This window comes from Pelodiscus sinensis, chromosome 23 (genome assembly GCF_052426305.1).
Source record: "Pelodiscus sinensis isolate ZL-2025 chromosome 23, ASM5242630v1, whole genome shotgun sequence".
Lineage (NCBI taxonomy): Eukaryota > Metazoa > Chordata > Testudines > Trionychidae > Pelodiscus > Pelodiscus sinensis.
Window position 1 is genome coordinate 17,246,501 of NC_143074.1, and position 19,973 is coordinate 17,266,473.

Sequence of the window (19,973 nt, forward strand, 5' to 3'; positions counted from 1 at the left end):
TAATCGGATGAACTCAAATTACCTTACCGCTTGTGAAATAAATTGTTATTCCCATCTACAAGTAGAGAAATGGAGGCAGAGAGAGGTTACAAGTCTTGAGCAAGGGCAGGTCTACACTAATGGGCAATATTGACCTAAGTTACGCGTAGCTGGAGTTGACACAGCTTCGGTTGAATTGCCGCAGGGTCTCCACTGCAGGGGTTTGATGGGAGAGTTCTCTTACGCTTCTCGTTCTGTGGAATACCAGAGTTGATGAGGGAGTGATAGGTGGTCGATTTAGTGGGTCTTTACTAGACCCCCTAAATCAGGAGTGGGGAACCTCAGGCCGGGGGCCAGATGCGGCCCTCAGCATGCCTGGATCTGATCCCCAAGGCTCAAGGCCCACCCCGGCATTGGGGAGCCTGTGCTGATATTCCAGCCACCCTGCTGTCCCCCGGGGGCTGGAGCACACAAAATCTACTAGGCTGGGGCCCCCTAGGCTCACAAGAGGAATGGGGGGAGTATCTTTCTCCTTCTCCGTCAGGGGCCAGAATGAGGTTCCCCCCCACACACACACACTTCTCAGGCTATGTCTAGACTGCAGGCTTCTTTCGGAAGAACCTTTTTTCAGAAGAGATCTTCCAGAAAAACTTATTTCAAAAGAGAATGTCCACACACAAAAACCGCATTGAAAAAGTGATCTGCTTCTAGTGTCCACACTGAATGGACGCTATCTCACACTTAAAATGTGATTGCTATGGACTGAGTGGCCACCAGCACACTTGTGCTTTTTCCTCTTTCCTCTTCTTGCGAAAGAAATCCCTCTTCCCCATCCACACACGCCTTTTTCTGAAAGAGCTTTCAGAAAAAGGCTTCTTCCTCATAGAAAGAGGTTTACCAACGTCAGAAAAAACCCTCTGTTCTTTCGATTTACTTTTGGGAGACTGTGACTGCAGTGTGGCTGTAACTCAGGTTTTGTCGGAAAAACAGCCGTTTTCTCGACAAAACTCTGTAGTGTAGACATACCCTGTCACTTGTGTACGTTCCTTGACTGATTTTTTCAGTGGGTCAGTGGCCACTGATCCAAAAAAGGTTCCTCACTCCTGCCCTAAATCGATTGCCACAGTGCTAATCTCTGCATAAGTGTAGACATGGCCTAAGTTCACACAGCAGGTCAGTTTCAGTCCTAATAGAACCTGGATCTCCTGATCACCAGTTCTTTGCTTTAGCTGCAATGCTGTCCTCAATTTCAGGGCTGATAGAAATACAGAGGATCAGGTTGATCGACATAATTAAAGAGAAAAGGTTCTTTGGAAAGTATTGTTTTTCATGGACGCTGATAGTTATTTTTACATTCCCATACATCATTATTATTACTGTGAATTGTGTCTGGAATCCTAGTAATTTTGGTTATTTCTTCCAGTACCAGAATTTGTTATTGCTCAGCCATCTTGTCCCTGTGAAGAGGACCAAGTTGAACCGAGATCTTGTAAAGTTCAACGTTGCTCCCTTATGGCCTGGGGAGAACCCTACAGCTTTGAGTTCCTAGAGGACTGTGTTCTTTCTTCCTTCGTGAGCGATCGAAAGCTGAACTCCTCTGTTAGTTTACTAAAGCGATTCCCAGGCAGTTGCTTTGCTGGGGGAAGAGTACTGCACCCTGCAGGGGCTAAATGTAGAGTCACTTACTGCGAAGGGTGGCTGGTGAGTATGCAGCATCGGCTTTGAGATCAAAACATGGGCTGAATTTACAACCACTAATGATCAAGGATGTTTTTGCTCTGTGCACACTTGGACAATTGTCTCAGAGTGAAGCTTCAGGTGCTTAGAAAGCAAAGCATCAGATCAGAAATGAGGGGTCAGAGTGAAATTCATTCTTATGGCGAGGGCCAAGGGGGGTATGTCTAGACTACATTGTTTTTTCGAAAAAAACCTGCCCTTTTTTCAAAAAAACGTCACCTGTGTCCACACTGCAATCGCGTTCTTTCGAAATTAAATCGAAAGAACACAGGGTTGGATTTTTTTGACATTGGTAAACCTCAAATTACGAGGAAGAACACCCTTTTTGAAAGGGCTCTCAAAAATAGGCCTGTGTGGATGCAGAACAGGGACATTTTTTGAAAGAAGAGGCAATCGAAAAAAGTACAGGTGCCCTGGTGGCCATTCTGTGAATAGCAATCAGGGCTTTCGAGAGAGTGTCCATGCAGTCTGGGTGCTCTTTTTTGAAAAACAGACCGCTTTTTCGATCCGGTTTTGAGGTGTGGCTGCTCTCTTTCGAAAGAAGCTTGCAGTCTTGATGTACTCTGTGAGGACTATGCACAATATAGGCATTGTCTACAATAACACCCCCCCACACACACTTCAACCTACCCTATGCAGCTTCAGCTATGCAAGTAGCATAGCTTAAGTGGACATATTCACCATGGCATTTTCCACGTGGTAAGGTCAGTGGGGGCTGCTCTCCCATCAACTCTAGCTATTCTTCTCATCCTGGTGAAGTACTGGACTTCAAAGGAGAGTGCTCAGGGATTGATTTATCATGTCTCAAAGCTGCAGTGTTGATCCATCGCATCGTGGAGACAAGCCCATAGAGTTCCACTGTAAAGGTCTTGTGAAGAATGCTTGGGGGGCAAGTGGGACTTTCACGGTGCATTTGCTTACTGCTGGATTCTCTGCCCTGAGAAAAGTTTCACGCTGAACTTGGAATGGGAAAAAAAAGCGTGTGGAGGGGTGGGGAGCAGCATTTACTTTTTGTATACCAATGACTATTTGATGGTGATGGGTCCAAAGCCCAAAAGTATGGAGCTGGATCCAAACTTCCCTTCTAGGCCCAAGGGGATTCAAATCTGGTGTTTGGGTTCAGATCAGTTTTACAGAAGCTTGAGCTGAGACGTTCAAATCTAAATTTCCCCCAGAGTTTGAAGGGTTTTTGATCCAGCCTGGTGGCTTAGGACTGTCTCTCCTCACTCTCCAGCACTGGAAGGGCATTTCAGAGAGTCCATTCAAATGGTGTGGTGGTTCTGAAGGGTTTGCAGTTCCGTACGGTGCCTGGGACCACAATTTTGCCATGAGGAAAGGCACAAACAGGCATATAAATAAGGCCCGCATCTCCTCAAAAGGTTTCAGAGCTTTCAGTAATCTGGCAGTTTGGAGTTCATCCAACCCCTTCTGATGATGGGATGCTGTGTCTGATATTCCATGGCAATAATAATAATTAGCGGTGACTTAGTGGCCTTTCCTGTGAAGATCTGAAAGTGCTTTATAACATTAATGAACCAAGCTCCACACTGCCCTGAGGCAAATAACAATAACCCCGTTCTATAGACGAGAACACGGAGAGGAGAATGACTCGCTCAGCAATTTGGTGGTGGAGTCAAGAGCAGAACGTAGGAAACCTAACACCTAGTTCCCTGACTCTCACTTCTAGGCCTCACCCCCTCTTAGTTTATAGTGGAATCCTACTGATCACAAACGAACAGGAAGGCTTTGGTTTTTCCATCCTCTTGTCTCAGACATGTTGAGTCTTGCCTGCGGGAAACTCCGATTGGGCAAATCTTGGCGGTAACGGATAAAGCGGGAGGAGAGGTTGTCTTTGATGTTCTCTGGTGGTGAATGCCTCTGGAATAATGTGAGGGTGGAATGTTGCTTGCGTTAGGGCGGTGTTGTCATTGTGAATGAGGAAGAGATTCACATCAGACCGGTGAGACGCAAACACCTGACCGTGCTGGAAGACCTCAGCCTCCCCACACCCCACGTCATCTTCCGAGCTGCACGGAGAGGGACAAGGACGATAGGAGGTATTGGATGTCTCGGGGCTGAGGGAGGAACCACTGGCCCCGTTCTGCCCTGGCTTTGTGCCTGCCATCAGTGGGGCTGCAGAGTGACAGCGAGGGCAGGACTTGTTGCCATCACAACATGATGCTTGTCCAACGCACTGAGATTAAGTGAGGCTCTCACTGCGGCCTGTGTAGTCCAGGAGTCTGGGCCTTGAATGAGACCGAGCTTCACTAGCGCTCTCTATCACGCTCCGGTCTGCTTTCACCATTGCTGAAATAACATAGCTGCAGGAAAGACTCAGAATGTAGCTTGGTTGGATTGGCCTGGCCTTGTCACTCACGGTTACTGCCAAACCCAGGAACAAAGAGAGATGAACAACAGCGGAGAACCTCAGGGTATGACGGTGGGATATCGTGTGCATGACGCCCGGGGCCCCAGCAGCAGCTAATAGAAATCAGAGGAGAAGGGACTCCGCTAAGTATCTGGAGGAAGCAAGCTTGCGATGTGCTCTTGAGTGTTCGATGGTCTGGGATGGACTCATGGGGGCTTCCCTGCCTCCTCCCATCCTAAGCTCCTTTGTATTCCCTCGTGGTGTTGTAGAAAGAAAGTCTCCGCCTCGTCTTTGGAAAAGGGCTGAGGGAAGCGTCGTGCACCTGGAGCTGCTGGTGGTAGTGGGCCCAGACGTTTATCAGTTCCACAGAGAGGACACCGAGAGGTACATCCTTACCAACCTGAACATCGTGAGTGGCTTTCTGTTCGATGTCCGTGCTGCAGTTCCTGATCCTGGGCAGGGGGCTTGTGTTGGAAGGGACGTCAGGTGGGGCCCCTCGCAAAATGTTCTGAAAATGCCTCCACAGAAGTGTGTGGGACCCCGTTGTCCCCTGGTAGGCCCAGAATAGTGGGACTGGGGGTGCAACACAGCCACTTCAGTGTGCAGCCATCAGCTTTGCGTGGGCTAGGAGACCTCCGCCCAGCAAGCTGCACGCCAGAAGGAAGGGCATTCTCAAACAATGAGGGAGGCGGCTCTAAAGCACAACTGGAAATGTATTAATTTTCCTAGTGCCCGTTTGGGCAGGTATCGGCTCCAGCATGTCCGTCAGTGCCTATGGATTTAAGCCAGGGTCGGATTGGGCTCTATTTGAGGTGACCCACCATTTCACTTGATGGGTTTTAACATTCTAGTATTCGTTTTCTCACAGCGGTCTGCATGTCACTCTGTTTTCCTGGGGATGGCAGGGACTGGGGGACTCTGAGGGGCCCTGACATTTATTTCCACATCCCTCTGCTGGAGGCGTTTCGTCGAATGGGCGTTCGCGGACAGGCTTTGTGGCTTACACTGAGTTCAGGTCTCAAAGGGATCCAGGTCCTGTCTGTAATGGTGACTGCAGATTTTTATAATTCTCATTATAATTACCTGGTGTGTCACGCTGGTAGCGCGTCCAGCTGGGATGGTGGAAGAACCTCGGTATACGCGGGATGCCTCAGTGTCAAGGAAGGGCCCAGACAGGAATCACAATGACACCTTCGTTATGAAACTCCTCCTGGAGCCTGTTTTCCCTTTTCCAGGGTGCCGAGCTGCTGAGAGACGCCTCGCTGGGAGCTCAGCTTAGGGTTCACCTGACGAGAATGATGGTCCTGACTGAACCAGAGGTAGAAAATGGGGGGGGGGGGGTGTCCCAAATCCTGAAAAGGGCCCATCACTGAGGCAGAGCCCAGCTCTCCACAGAGGGCTTGCCATCTTGTGACAAGGCTACTTACATGTGAAGATGTGTCTTCTCTGTAGGTGGGTATAAACATCACCACGAACGTCACCTCCTCCTTGGTCGGGGTCTGCGAGTGGAGCAAGAAGGTCAATCCCCCGAGTGACTCGGATCCCCAGCACGCCGACCTTGTCCTCTATGTGACCAGGTAACAGAACTGCCCTGACGGAAGGAGGTTGGAGACCTCAGCTCAGGCCGGCAGACTTAGGCAAACCCCAGAAACTGCAGGATGTGCTCAAAGGGGATGAGAGCAAAGTGAGCAGTGGGGCCTTACAGTTCTCCTTCTGAGGGTGGCTTGTTGTGATGTAAAAAAGCCCTCATGCCCTTTGTCTCTGTGGTCTGGAGCGGGGGCTGGGGTGAGGTGTGTGTGTTCCAGTGTTGTCTTCAGGTTGTCATTGTCAAGTCCAAGTCGAGTCTCAAGTCTCAATTTAAAAAATGTCAAGTCACTTTTGTACAAGCCATCAATATCGGCATTTTCGGACAAGTTTTTCACCACGAAAATTAACAAGTCTCAAGTCGAGTCTCAAGTCACAAACAATGAACCCGAGTCGAGTCTCAAGTCGAGTCATCTAGGTGACGTAAGTTGGACTCAAGTTCAAGTCGTGGGACTCAAGTCAACAACTCTGGTGTGTTCTGCACGTCCACACCCACCTGCTCCCAGAGCTCAGATGGGTGTTCAGCCTCCAGCATTCAACAATTCTGTTTCCTCAGCTTCAGTGGTAACTGGAATATCCCCGGGGAAGTGGCAACCGGACTCAGAACCATTCAAACGGAGGCCACTTTACCAGCAGTGATTGCGGGGGTCACAGGAGGCCCACATAAGGGTAGAAATGTCTAGAAGAGTCTAGTGGTGGTTATAAACTCCCCAGCTACAGAGATTCCCTTGCTCTGACTCTCAGGGCATGTCTACGAGTTATTTTGAAATAACAAGGCGAGCACTCACACTGCCAAGCCTGCTATTTTGAAATAATAACTCCTGCTTGCGAAGAGGAATAAGCTTATTTTGAAATAGTTATTCCAGGATTTATTTCAAAATAATCTGATAGTGTAGACATAACCTCACAGTCCTACAGGCCACTTGGCTCACAGTCTCAGTTGACTAGCTAATGATGCCGGCCAAGCTCTGGTGGAGTGTAATGGCTTTTCTCTGAACAGAGGGGATTCTGTATCTCTCTCCTGCAGATGGGGTTATAACCTTTCCTTCTGCTCCCTGTGCCTGGACATTGCACCTGCTTTCAAATCTTGAGCTATGAGGGAAGGCTGAAGGAATTGGGCTTGTTGAGTTTGGAAAAGAGCAGACTGAGAGGGGACATGAGAGCGGTTTTCAAGTATCTAAAAGGGTGTCACAGGGAGGAGGGGGGGAAATTGTTCTCCTTGGCCTCTGAGGATAGGAGAAGAAGCAATGGGCTTAAACTGCAGCAAAGGAGGTTTAGATTGGACATTAGGAAAAACTTCCTAGCTGTCAGGGTAGTTAAACACTGGAATAAATTACTTAGAGAGGTTGTGGAATATCCATCACTGGAGATATTTAAAAGCAGGTAAGACAGACATCTATCAGGAATGATATAGACCAGTGTTTCTGAACCTTTTTTTATAAAGTACCCCTTAAAAAATTATAAGTACCCCCAGTACCTACAGTTTTCAGACACATTTTTTTTTCTACCAATGCAAAATATTTCTTTAAACAACTTAATTGTAGCCAGGCAGGAGATGAAATTTTTGGGTGTAAAAAGCACAGAAATAATAAAGCTCTTTAAAACTTAAACAAAAATTCAGTTTTCTCCAAATTTCAGTTGTCTTGACGTACCTCCCAGAAGTCTCTCGAGTACCCCTAAGGGTACTCGTACCACTGGTTGAGAAACACTGATATAGACTGTGCTTGGGCCTGCCATGAGGGCAGGGCACTGGACTTGATCTCTCAACGTCCTTTCCAGTTCCTGTATTCTACGATTCTATCTTAGTGTGGGGAGATGCACGTATCAAAGAGGAAAGGGGGCGGTAAATTCCTGGTGAGCGTGAGCTGGGAGAGGCTAATGGGATTTTCAGTTGATAGTGTTCACTGCCTGGGTTTTTAAGCCTAATGAATCTGCTCTCCTGTTCTCTCCACACCTGTCTCACCCTTCCCGGAGGTTTGACCTGGAGTTAGCTGATGGAAACAAGCAGATGCGTGGAGTCACCCAGCTGAGGGGAGCCTGCTCTTCCTCCTGGAGCTGTGTGATCACTGAGGACACCGGCTTTGACTTGGGAGTCACCATAGCCCATGAGATCGGTCACAGGTCAGAGGGCGAGGCCCACCGAGACTCCCAGCCAGGGACTGGAACTGCCCCGGGTCCCTACAATTTAATGCTATGGATCAGCCATTTCCCTCAGCGAAAATCAGCCCCTGTTGGCAAGCTGAGTTCAGGGGGTGACAGAGTCACTGTGGATGGTGCTGGGGATCCCTCAGATTACTTAAAACCCAACTCTGGAGAGAGGAAAGGGAATGAGGGCCCAACGCTGCCCTGCAAGATTCTGAGCTTCCTTAAAACCCATCGTCTTCTCTGGGAGCAGAGGGCACTCATCACTTCAGGAGGGACTGCATAGAGCCAACGCTCTTCTGTGCAGACATTACCCATGCTTGCTCCGTGTGCTGCCAGCTGGGTTCAAGCCCTTCAGATGGCTCCGGTCAGTCTTGCTCAGTGCTCCCTGTTGTGACGTGGTGGGGTCTTGCTCCAGAAAACGGTGGTGACTCTGGGTGGCGTAACAGGGCGTGGGGAGAACAGTGTGCAGGGAGTTCCCTCTGGACAGAGTGGGGGCAGCCAAGGGACGATCAGCGACTAGAAAAACACAGCAACACAGAGGCTGAGATTTATAATCGCTGGCCCAAATTCTCTGTCAATTTGTGTTGCTTTCTTGGCGGAGCTGTGCCTGTTTATGCTGGCAGAGAATTTGGCCCATTGTTTTGCTTGAGCCACGTCATTCACAACCAAAGATTTCTGTCAGCATCAGGTGTAATGGAGCCTCTGGGACGCCCTTTCCCCAGTCCTTTGTCCCTCAGGCCTCTTTAGCCTGTGTAAACTCTTCAGCCCACAGACAGTGCGAGGCACAAGGGGTCCATGATCCTGACTGGGCCTGGAGGCAGGAATACCCAGTAAGCACTAGTGTTCTTGAAGAGAAAGTGCTGTGCTGTGGGGAACAGGAGGTCCAAGGTCTCGCCACATGGGCCTGAGGGTCTCAGAGTACTTTATAAACAATTAATTTTGCCTCACAGCACAGCCATATAACAGGGAAACACTACTGACCCCACATGGAGAAACGAAGGCACGGGGGTGGCAGGAATGTCTTAGCCGGGATCACACCATCGCTCCTGGAATCCAACGCAAGAGTCATGACTGGAACTGCTCCATGTCCCTACAATTTAATGCCAAAGGATCAGCTGGATAATATCAGTCACCCCCCCCTCGCCATTTATCTCTCGCTGCAGTTTTGGAATCCAGCACGATGGCGAGGGGAACCTGTGCAGCGGGAGCGGCAATGTCATGGGCGCTGAAGGCAGCCACAACAGCGTGGACCTGGTCTGGTCAGAGTGCAGCAGAGAGCAGTTCCTTGCCTTCATCAGGTAGAAGGAACCCGCGGCTCTCCTCGCTCATCTGCAGGTCTGCTGTGCGGGGAGGTAGCGAGCCAGAGGAGAAAGGCAAGGGATGAGGTGGGGGACCCTGGGAGAACGAGGAGCTATAATTGCTCTGGGCTTTGTTGATTTAGAAAAGAGGAGACGAGGAGGGGACCTGAGAGCAGCTTTCAAGTTCCTAAAAGGGGGTTACAAGGAGGAAGGAGAAAAAGTGTTCTCCTTGGCCTCTGAGGATCGGACAAGAAGCAAGGGGCTTAAATTGCAGCGAGGGAAGTTGAGGTTGGACATAAGGAAAAACTTCCTAACTGTCAGGGTGGTTAAACACTGGAATAAATTGCCTAGGGAGGTTGTGGGATCTCCATCATGGAAGATATTTAAGAGCAGGTTGGATAGACATCTGTCAGGGTTGGTCTAGACCAGGGATGGGCAAAAGCCTCCATGGACTGGATCCGGCCCACCAAGCAGATTGATCTAGCTCGCAGAGATCCTGCCTCTCCCCTGCCCCCAGGTCAATCAGGGTCTGTGGGTGGGGAAGCACGGAAGTGTCTTGGCCCCACCCCTTTTTTCCCGAGCCCCTGCTCCTTGTGGAGCAGCCCGGGGCCACTTCAAAAATTTCTGAAATGGCCCCCGGTCAAAACTTATTGCCCACCCTTGATCTAGATGGTGCTTGGTCCTGCCGAGGGTGCTTGGTCCTCCCCTGCTTGGCCCTGTGAGGGCAGGGGCTGGATTTGATGACCTCTTGAGGTCCCTTCCAGCTCTACGACGCTACGATTTTATGCAGGAACAAGTGGTGAAGAGAGCTGACCTCTCTGAGCCTAGCACAGTGCTTCTGGGACACCAAGAACTAACTCCCAGACTGAAAGCCTCATGCCCGTGTTAGCACGTGAGGCATCCTTGCTGAGTGTGTGCAGGAAAACAACGTCTCTTGTGGCTTTCCCAGGACAAGCCAAGCAAGCTGCTTAAACGACCTGCCGGCCCTGGAGGGCAGCATCCCTGGGTGGAAGCCCGGCTTATATTACGGCGCGGACGAGCAGTGTAAAATAGCCTTCGGGAGTGCAGCGGCGGCGTGCACCTTTGCCAGGAATGACATTGTAGGTAGAACACTTTCCACCTGGTTACGTCCACCCCTGAAATACTGCAGCTGGGATGGCGCTGGTGGCCCAGCAGGGTGGGAGGCTGGTTCTGAGAAGGTGACAATGTTCATCTGCCGGTGGGGCTCTTGGCAGAGAGCAGGCTGAAAAAGGGATTTGGAACATTTGCCCTTTTTCTCCCTCTCCCCCTTTCTCTCCTCAAGTCTCCTCGTCCATGTCATTTAACATTTGCAATGCAATAGTGCCCCCAGGCCCTGACCTGTGCTAGGTGCTGTACAAACAGCCAGGGAGAGAGATTCCGTGTCATGAGGCACTCACCATCTTCCCTCTCTTATTCTATTCCATCTCTTTGCTTTCCGGATCCCCTTAGCTCCCTCCCTTAGACAGGTGCAGGAGCGGCCCAAGGCCGGCTGCAGCAGCTGGCGCCCTAGGTGGGGCGGCACAATCGGCGCCCCTGCCTGCACGGCCATCAATGGCCGTGACGTCATCACGGGGCACCCAGACCAGCGGTGCCCTAGGCAGCTGCCTAGCGCGCCTATGCTCACGGGCCATCCCTGGACAGGGGCAGTTCACTGCTGTTCACAGGCCATGCGCTGCATTGGTAATGCATCTTGTTAATGCTAATCCGGCTGCAAACCTCAGATGCCCCGACTAAACCTCTTCATGTGTCTGTGCAATTGGCAGTGCCAGTCACTGGCAGCACTTACACTGCCTGCCACATGTGGCCTGGGCATCTCCTCTCGCTGATTGAAAGGGAAGAGCTCGGGAGATTGCCTAAGACATGGGATTTGGAGGGAGAGCGTATGTGCTGGCTTCAAGGTTCCCTCTAAGCTGCGTGGCTGCACAGCTCAGGGGGCTCAGGGCTCCATGCACAGAGCTGCCTGGTGCAGGGAGCTGCTGCTATCGCTGAGGAAGAAATGCCCCTCCTCCAGCCAGGCAGCTCCATATGCAAATCCCTGAACCCCTGGCTGGGCAGAGCTCATTAAACTGCTGTCAGGTCGCGCTGCAGCACACAGCTTAGAGGGACTCTTGGCTGGCTTCCTGCTAGAAGGAAGCCGGTTGGTGGGTGTTGGTGAGGCATGCTCTCTCCTGCTGCTGCCTGATATCCTGTGCATTGGTAGGATAGGGGCGGGAATGCAAGTTGAGAGACTGACACAAGATTTTAGGGCACTCACTGAACAGCCTGGCTTCCCTGCCTTCCCAGGACACGTGCAGAGTTCTTTCTTGCCACACTCATCAGGCTGACCGGACCAGCTGTACTCGTCTTCTTGTTCCCCTTCTGGATGGTACCGAGTGTGGGATCAATAAGGTAAAGAGTCTCCAGGGGCCGGGAAGATTGGAAGTGGGCATGGGCAGCTACCAGGCACATCAGGTGGCAGGGTGGCGCAGTGTGTGTCTGAGGGGCACACTGGATGGTTGGGTGGTAGAGTGGGTGGCTATAGGGCATAGTGGATGGCGGATACCAAGAAAGAATGAGCTTCCTTATGTAGAACACTGAGTCTGAAGAGTGATGGAAAATCCACCACAACCTTGGGTGCTAAATTGTTCCACAGGTTAATTAACCCCATTCCTAAAAATGTGCACCCTATTTCCTGTCTAAATTTGTCTGGTGTCATCTTCCAGTCATTGGGTGATCCCATTGGCTGCTGGATTGAAGAGCCTGTTCTCAAATATGCTATTGATACAGGGTGTTTTCACTGTTTCAAGAGATGACTAAGGGGCGATCTGATAGAGGTCTATAAAATCATGACTGGTGTGGATGAAGTGAATAAAGAAGAGTTATTTTCTCCTTTCCATAACATAAGAACGAGGGGTCGCCAAATGAAATTAATAGGCAGCAGCTTTAAAATAAACAAAAGGAAGTATTTCCTCATACAACACATGGTCAACCTGTGGAACTCCTTGCCAAAGGATGTTGTGAAGGCCAAAACTATAGCAGGGTTGAAAAAAGAGCTAGATAAATTCATGGAGGATAGGCCCATCAGTGGTTATTAGCCAGGATGGGCAGGGATGGTGTCTCTAGCCTCTGTTTGTCAGAGGCTGGAAATGGGTGACAGGAGAGGGATCACTTGGTGATTCCCTGCTCTGGCATTGGCCACTGTCGGCAGACAGGACACTGGGCTAGATGGACCTTTGGTCTGACCCAGAATGGCCGTTCTTATGTTGGAATGTTCTTATGCCCATCATGGTAGGTAGAGCTGGAGGAGAAGATGCCTCACTCAGCTCCTCCTCACATGTTTTGGGGTCCAATTCCTTCACCTCCCTTCCCAGGCAGGGGAGTGAGTGGTGCAGACGATACTGTGCCCTTCTAGGGGCATTTCTCCCAGCTGAAGGGGCAGTGTTGCTCCCCACAGCTCCCCGCTGTAGCAGCTGTGGCTTTGCTGTTGCTGATCTCGGGGTGTTCTGGGTTCCAGTGGTGCTCCAAGGGACACTGTAGCTCTCTGGAGGAGCTGAACCCGGTGGCAGTGGTGCATGGGCAGTGGTCCAGCTGGAGCCCCCTCACTGCCTGCTCCCGCAGCTGTGGAGGAGGAGTTGTAACGCGAAGACGACTTTGTAACAACCCCAGGTAAAGACTTTCCTCTTTCCCAGCGGCACCCATGGAGATGCTCACAGGGCCTGCCAGCTGTTTGCAGGGCTCACAGGACCTGTACAGCTGCTCTGTTAACACAGACAAAAGAGTCGTTAGGCAGGAGGGTGCATTGAACAACGTCCTGCGCTGTTCCCAGCACGGGCTGTGCTGCATGTTTGCTAATGTAACAAGTTCCTTGTCTCTCTGCAGACAGCAAGTATCAGTCAGGTCTCCTTGCCCTTCCACTGCCCAGGTGTGTCATTGTCTAGGCGAGTCTTTACAGTGCCTTGATCCCTATATCTCTGTGATGGCGCATTGGGGTTTTCCCATCTCCTGCACCCCTGTAATAGCACGGACAGACTCCACCAGCCAGTAGAATAGAGGGAGTTTATTGCTTCTCCAGGATACAGCACAGATGTAATCTGGTTACAGAGCAGGCCTAGGATGCCTCAGCCCCCCTTGAGATGGGGGAGCCTGGGCCCCTAAATCTCAGCCTGTTGCCTAGGCTGCTTCCTCCATGATACCAGACATAATCTAACTCACTCACTTCCAGCCCTGCCCCCAGCCAGGGCTCCACTCCCCTTCTTCCCATTGTTCCACTCCCTGGGAGATACCTGTCTGACGAGTTTCGAAGCCCCCTTGCATAATGACTCATCCCCTGCCCTGCTGGGCCGTGCTGCAGCCAGTGGAGGTCACTCACAACCCACTGCCCAGCATGGCAACCAGCAAGGTGCCCCCCACATCACACTCGCTCTCAGGGCCAGATTGTGAAAGGGGCTTTAGAGGCTGCATCCCAGGGGACGTGCAGATGTGCACTGAAGCCCCTGCGTGCTGCATTCCTGGCTGGCTCTGCCTGGTGGGAGTAGGGGGGTGGCTCTGCACGCTGCTGTTCCCCCACCCTGGAGCTGCATTTCCGTGAGTGCAGGGAAGCTCTGCATCCCTGCACTTGCCTGCAGGCTTCCCCCTCCCCCCTCGCTCCCATTGGCTGGGAATTGCAGGCAATGGGAGCAGTGGGGGGACGGTGCCTGCAAATGCAGGGCAGTGTGGAACCATTTGTTTCCCCCGCCAAACGAGAGCAGTGCCAGATAATCACCCCAATTCCCTGCTCCCTCCCGCACTCTCCCTCACAGACCCTGCACTCCTACCCCAGCCCGCTGCTGTACCCTACCTGCTGCCCAGGCTCCGACCCCCTCTCCCAGCTCACTCCTGCATCCTACCTGCTGCCCACACCCTGCACCCCACCTCCATTCTGCTCCTGCACCTACCTCCTGCCCAGGCCTCACACCCCCATTCCCAGCCTGCTCCTGCACCCTATTTCCTGCCTATGCCCTGCACCATCCTCCACCCCTAGTCCACTCCCTGGCAGCCCCCTCCTGATCATTGAGACCCTCATTTTTGCCCCACCCTGCAATTTAGGGGAGCCCCACAAAAGCTACTAGCCCCAGGGCCCCAGAAGAGTTAATCCAGCCCCGGTCGCTCCATTGACTGGCTGCATTGCCGACTGTGTATGTGTCATTTCATTAGCCAGCTCAGTGTGGTTGACCGTGAGCCATATCTCAGTGCTGCTGTTAGGCACTCCCTGACCCTATGTACTTGGACAATCAGAATCCTCATTGTTAGGCGGCTCTTCCAGCCTCTGGCTCGACCATAAACAGATCCTCATGTCTGTTGTTTTCAGGCCTGCATTCGGGGGTCAGGAGTGCAGGGGAGCAGACCTCCAGGCTGCGATGTGCAACACGCAGGTAGGCTGTCTTCTCTCGCACGCCAGGTCTCGCTCCCATGACCAGGCAATGTGCTGGCAGTGTAAGAGGCCGTTTTTAACCCTTTGAGAGCTGTACCATGCACAGCCACAGCTTTCCGAGGCAAACCAGTTGATTTCTTTGGGAAGGAAACCAAGCACTGGCCATGCAGTCTCTGTCTGTGTGACCGGTATTTGTTCCACTGTGGCTGAGGCCCATTACTGATTAATAACTGAGCAGCCCCATCAACTTGTAATAAAGCACCTCGTATGGGTACACTGCAGCAGGAGGGGTAGCTCCCAGCTCAGGGAGATGGGCAGCCACTAGGCTTGATAGCCGTGATGGTGCTGGCATGGGCTAGCTGGTTGGGTCCTCAAGTACTTGGAGTCTTGGAGGGGATTGTATTTGGGCAGCCGTCCGTCCCACTGCCTGCGTCGCCATGGCAATACTGCAGCTTTTAACGTGATAGCTCAATCAAATCAAGCATGAGTCTGTCGTCCCGAGCTGGAAATTGCACCTGCAGTTGCAGTGTACATACCCTGAGTCCTTTTGGTGCAGGACTGTGCTCAAAAGACTAGATTTGCTCACATTTCCCCCAGATATTTATCCATTTGGGGTTACAGGAAAGATAACATCATCTGCACAGCATCTGTCTCCCATTCCTCGCCCTCTCCTCCTCCCCCAACTCTCCTGCAGCTTCGCTTCAATGGGCTAGTCCTCTTCCTTTGCTGTTTTTCTATTTGTCAGCTGCTGCTTTTCACCCCCGAGGTGTTTGCATTTGCACCCCGGAGGTGGAGAAGCGAGTCCTGGAATTCTACACTCGCTATAGCCCATTCCACTTTGCCTGCATAACAGTCTGCCTCTTCCATAGGCCTGTTTGACCACCCAGTTGGAGTTTATGGCTGAACAGTGTGCGGAGACAAACGTAAATCCGCTGTATCTCCTTCCAGACGTCCCGTCTTTTTATATGTGGACTTCGGCTGCTGGCTATGCCAAAGGTAAAGAGAGAGAGAGAGAGAGACAGAAGTTCCTTTGGGAAGGAGGACTCCCAGAGCGGCCTAAAGCCCCGACCTTAATTGCAAATCAAATGGCAGCTTTACTGGTGGTTACAGCCAGTAAATTCTGTACAGTTCCTTTTACCTCCCTCCCACAGTGCAGTTGACTCTTTTTTGCCTTTTTTGCTTCAGTAATTCTTCCTCTCTCCCCATGTCTGTCACCTGCAGGGGATACCCTATGCAGACACATGTGCCGGGCAGAGGAGAAGAATTTCATGGTGAGCCGTGGGGACCGTTTCACAGATGGAACCAGGTGTGAGCCGAGCAACCGTAGAACCAAAGGGGCTTTTGATCTGTGCGTGATGGGCAGCTGCAGGGTAAGGATTTTCCTCCCCACATGTGGATAGTGGATCTAGATCAAGCTTCCGACATGGGATTTAAACGATTTCAAAGCAGCTAGAGGTGACTTCAGTGCATGACCCTGGCATTCGGAGTGTCTCAAAGTGTAGCATTAAAATGAAGACCGCTGGTGACAGGCGCTAGCACCCACGAGTAAGGAGGATGGGACACGCAGCGTTCCAGAAGAATCTCTGGTCCCCAATCCCATGCGTCTCTGACTCAGTTCAGCCTCACCCAGTGTGCCCTTCACCATCATGCGGTTTAGCACTTTAAGCAGATGGATTCCCAGGTTGCTCCAGTGGAGAAGGCTAATTTGCTCCAAGCCACCTGAGGAACGTGGCAGGCCCCGCAGTCTGATGGAGTTGTCAGCAGCTGTTCAGTTAGTTATGGGAGCTGCACGGGGCCTTGGGTGTGACCGTAACATAAATCTCTCCCGCAGCGGAGGGGAAAAGTAGCATAAAAATGGAACACAGGAAATGCCACTTTGATCACTTCACCTTCTTCCCAAAATGGGCGCCAGGCGCGGGGTCTCGAGTGGAAAGGGCGGGGTTGGGGGGCTTGCCTCCCCACCCTAGGTTCATCCCCAGCCCGTGTCTCGCAGAGAAGGCTAATTCGTCGGGTGGCTCTGCCCTTGGCTCAGGTGTTCGGCTGTGACGGCAGGATGGACTCTGGGATGGTGCTGGATCCCTGCAAGGTGTGCGGGGGAGACAACGCCACATGCACCAGAGTGAGCGGCTCCTACACGGAAGGAAAAGCCAAAGGTCGGCAAGCCTCCGCCCTGCTCCCCACATCAGGCCCTTCTCACTTGCCGGGTGCCCCCAAAGCAGATGCAGAGCTCTGCCCGGTTCCTCGGCGGCTTCTGGCATGTGGTTTTGCTTGTTTCGGTTTGGGGCTGAGCAGGCTGGCGGAGGCTGGCAGAGACGGAGACGGGGGAGGTTAATTCTCATGCAGCCTTGGTTCCCTGGCGTGTCTTCCCTTTGTGCTACAGGCAGGGATCCCGACTGCTGGCTGGGGGGGAAGAGCTCAGCCTGGGTGAGTTCTGTAAAACACAGGGGGCTGCAAGCTCTGTCGCTTTCTGCCTGGACAGTACAATGTTGATCTGAGGGGCTGACCTCATCCCGACCAGCACCCTTGGGGAACTACTCTGGAGGGTATTTTAAAACACTGGAAGTGAGCTGAGGGCTTAGGCACCTAGACCGGAGGACGCTGAGGCTGTTCTCAGATCTGCACTGGCTCTCTTGGCCATATTCCTACCAGGGGTGGCTCCAAAGTCAGTGGAGTGACACCGGGGGGAATGTAGTTCTCTCTTAGTCCTCCTGCCCTCCTGTAGTGATATAAGAACTACCATGCAGGGGAGCTTAGAGCAGCGGCTTTCAAACTACAGTCTGTGACCCAGGACTGGGTGGCGGAATGCTGGGTTCCGGGTCTCTTTGCTGAGAGGTGGCGGGGCTAAGGCAACTACTTGTCTGTGCTGGCACCACAGACTGTGCTGCTCCCCAGAAGCATCCAGCAATAGGCCCGGCTCCTCGCTGGAGGGCGGGGGAGAGTGCACAGGGCTACGCACACTGCCCCTGCCCTGAGCACTTGCTCCGCACTCCCATTGGCTGGGAACCTGCTGTTGGCTGCTTCTGGGGCACAGCATGGTCTGTGGTGCAGGAGAGGCAGGAAGTTGCCTTAGCCCCCCCCACTGCACTGCTGACCTGGTAGCCCCTCTTACCACAGCCCTGACACTCCCAAAGCCGGAGCCCTTTCCGACACCCCAAAGCTCTCCTCCTCGGCCCTGCCCTCTAGTCAAATGATGTTGGGTCGTGGGCATCAATGACTTTCTTCACCTGGGTCACGAGAAGAAAAGTTTGAAAGCTGCCAACTTAGAGGGTTACTGTCCGTGAAGTGCTTTGAGATCCTCAGATGGAAGGTGCACTGCAGTTATGAATTACAGACGGTGCAAAAGTGAACGTGACCGCACCTCTGTGTTCATTCCCCAGAGTACGTCACGTTTCTAGCTCTGCCTCACAAGACCACCAGCGTCCACGTCACCAATCGCAAACCCCTCTTCACACATTTGGGTGAGTACAATGGGAAGGCGAGCGTGGCCGGGCCAGGTTGGTGTCTGTGCTCCAGACATGCAGGCAGCCCCGAGGAAAGGAAGGCTGTGGGGAGGTGTCCTGGCAATGCAATCTCTTCGCGTGTTGGGGGACACTCTCTCAATGAAGACGTTCCATTGCTTGGGGTGTTTAAAAGAGACCCGAGAAGTCCTTTGTGGATGTACAGAAGGAAGCCACGTCTCTTGTTGATTCTGTGAGCACATAATCCTCCTTTGCCCTCACTAGCTGTGAAAGTCCAAGGACGGTATGTGGTTGCTGGGAAGCAGAGAATCTCCTTGAACATCACCTATCCGTCGGTAGTGGAGGACAGCCAGATCTCGTACAGGGTCTTTCTCACTGAGGACCACCTGCCAAGCCTGGAGGAAGTCCATGTGGATGGGCCAACCTACGAGGACATTGAGATACAGGTAGCTTGGAAGGGCTGGGAAGGGGATAGCCAGAACTGGTTTGAGGTTGTGGCTCAGGAGAAAGACCTGCAAGGCAGAGTCTGGTGGTGGCTCTGATTTAGAGATGTATGCGACGAATCAACTAGTTGACTATCTGATAAGCAAAAGTTTATTGGATAGTTGACACACTAGGAGATTAGTCGCTTCCCCCTCTTGCTGCCTCTATCACAAAGAGACAGGAAGCGGGGAGAAGAGAAGAGGGTGCTGGAGGGAGCCAGCTCCATGGGAGGGGGCAGGGACGCAGCGGCAGCCAATTATGAAATGTACAAGAGTCCCAAAGGGGACTCTTGTACATTTCAAAGTTGGAACGCGGGATGGAGCCTAGGGCCAGCAGGGAGTCCCCCACTGACCCTGGGCTCCACGCGGGCGTTTTCACTGGGGGGGCTCTTGTACATTTCAAAGCGGAAGTGCCGCAGGGAGCCTGGGGTCAAAGGAGAACTCTGAGTCCCTTGCTGGGGCTCTTGTACATTTCTAAGGCGGAATGCAGAAGTCCTTATCAACTAATTGAATAGTCACTGGAAATCCCATCGACTGTTTGCTGATTTAATTAATTGAAATTTAACATCCCTTCTCTGATTCCCCATGCCAGAAGAAATTGAGCTCCGTGCTGGGGATGCTCTCCAGCTCCTGGGCAGCAGTTGAGCACATGTTCTTTGCAGGTTTTCTGTAGATTTCATTGAAGGTTGATGGGGTTGGGGGGAAGAAACCAGGCGAAAACAGCAGAAACCTGGCAGCAGATCTCCCTTGTGAGGCATGAGGTTGGTTCCCTACCCAGAAAGAAACCTAGCTGATGGAATGACAAAGCTGTGTGTCTAATGTCTCAGTTCCCATCATTCATTAGCGTGGGTTATGCTCCAGTAGCAAACACACACAGAGCCACCCAGAAAAGGCAGCCCCTCTCAGGACATGAATTGAGGTTTGGGTTTTCGTTTTTATGGCAGACTTAATCTGAGTTTGAATGATTGGAAGCGATAAACAGACCCACTGTTAGCTTGAAATCTTTACAAAACCCATTAGGTTCATAGTCTCTGTTCAGTGCCCAGTAGATGGGTGTTCACAGCGTAAGTTCCTCTACTATCGCTTGCTCTAGTTGGCTGTCTCAGCAGAGACAAGGGGGCTGAATTGGCCACAGAGACTAGTTCCATCTCCTCTTAGGGGGAGACCCTCTGAGTTAACGGGTGCTGGTAGGGAGCAGCAGTGGGAGAAAAGATTGCAATGCCCCTGCCTGTGCTGTATTACTCGGTAACACACAGAGATAGTCACACTTTTTTCAAGGCTGTTCCTTACTCCGGCACTTCAAGTTCAGAAGGTGGAGCCCACAAGAGACCTTAAAAATACCTTGCCTCTAGAGGCTTTTGCTTAAAAACTCCCCATGGTCACAGATTCCCTGATCTTGGGAGGTATGTTGCCATCACCCAAGTGAAAAAAAAACCCTTTCTTCTTGAACCCAGGAAGAAATCACTTGGGAACTTCTTCCAGAGGGGTATCCCAAGCTTTTTTACCATGAGA

At 51.9% G+C, this 19,973-nt stretch overlaps 1 protein-coding gene across 8 annotated transcripts in view; it reads left to right on the plus strand.

Annotated features, from left to right (window-relative positions):
• ADAMTS13 (ADAM metallopeptidase with thrombospondin type 1 motif 13) overlaps positions 1–19,973 on the plus strand; it is a 39,684-nt gene that overhangs the window by 4,598 nt on the left and 15,113 nt on the right. For 6 of the 8 annotated variants that reach the window (XR_012897252.2, XR_012897253.2, XM_075905968.2 and 3 more), the window contains 16 exons: positions 1,403–1,680; positions 3,632–3,773; positions 4,354–4,493; positions 5,320–5,403; positions 5,537–5,661; positions 7,643–7,789; positions 8,977–9,111; positions 10,061–10,211; positions 11,416–11,520; positions 12,626–12,777; positions 14,459–14,522; positions 15,391–15,517; positions 15,743–15,891; positions 16,554–16,674; positions 17,899–17,979; positions 18,244–18,425. Coding sequence is in view for 6 of the 8 variants with exons in the window: in XM_075905968.2 (XP_075762083.2) it covers positions 1,403–1,680; positions 3,632–3,773; positions 4,354–4,493; positions 5,320–5,403; positions 5,537–5,661; positions 7,643–7,789; positions 8,977–9,111; positions 10,061–10,211; positions 11,416–11,520; positions 12,626–12,777; positions 14,459–14,522; positions 15,391–15,517; positions 15,743–15,891; positions 16,554–16,674; positions 17,899–17,979; positions 18,244–18,425 (2,183 nt within the window). In the remaining 2 variants the exon portion in view is untranslated. The remainder of the gene's footprint in view (positions 1–1,402; positions 1,681–3,631; positions 3,774–4,353; positions 4,494–5,319; positions 5,404–5,536; positions 5,662–7,642; positions 7,790–8,976; positions 9,112–10,060; positions 10,212–11,415; positions 11,521–12,625; positions 12,778–14,458; positions 14,523–15,390; positions 15,518–15,742; positions 15,892–16,553; positions 16,675–17,898; positions 17,980–18,243; positions 18,426–19,973) is intronic. The other 2 variants (XM_075905967.2, XM_075905969.2) reach the window with 2 other exon arrangements.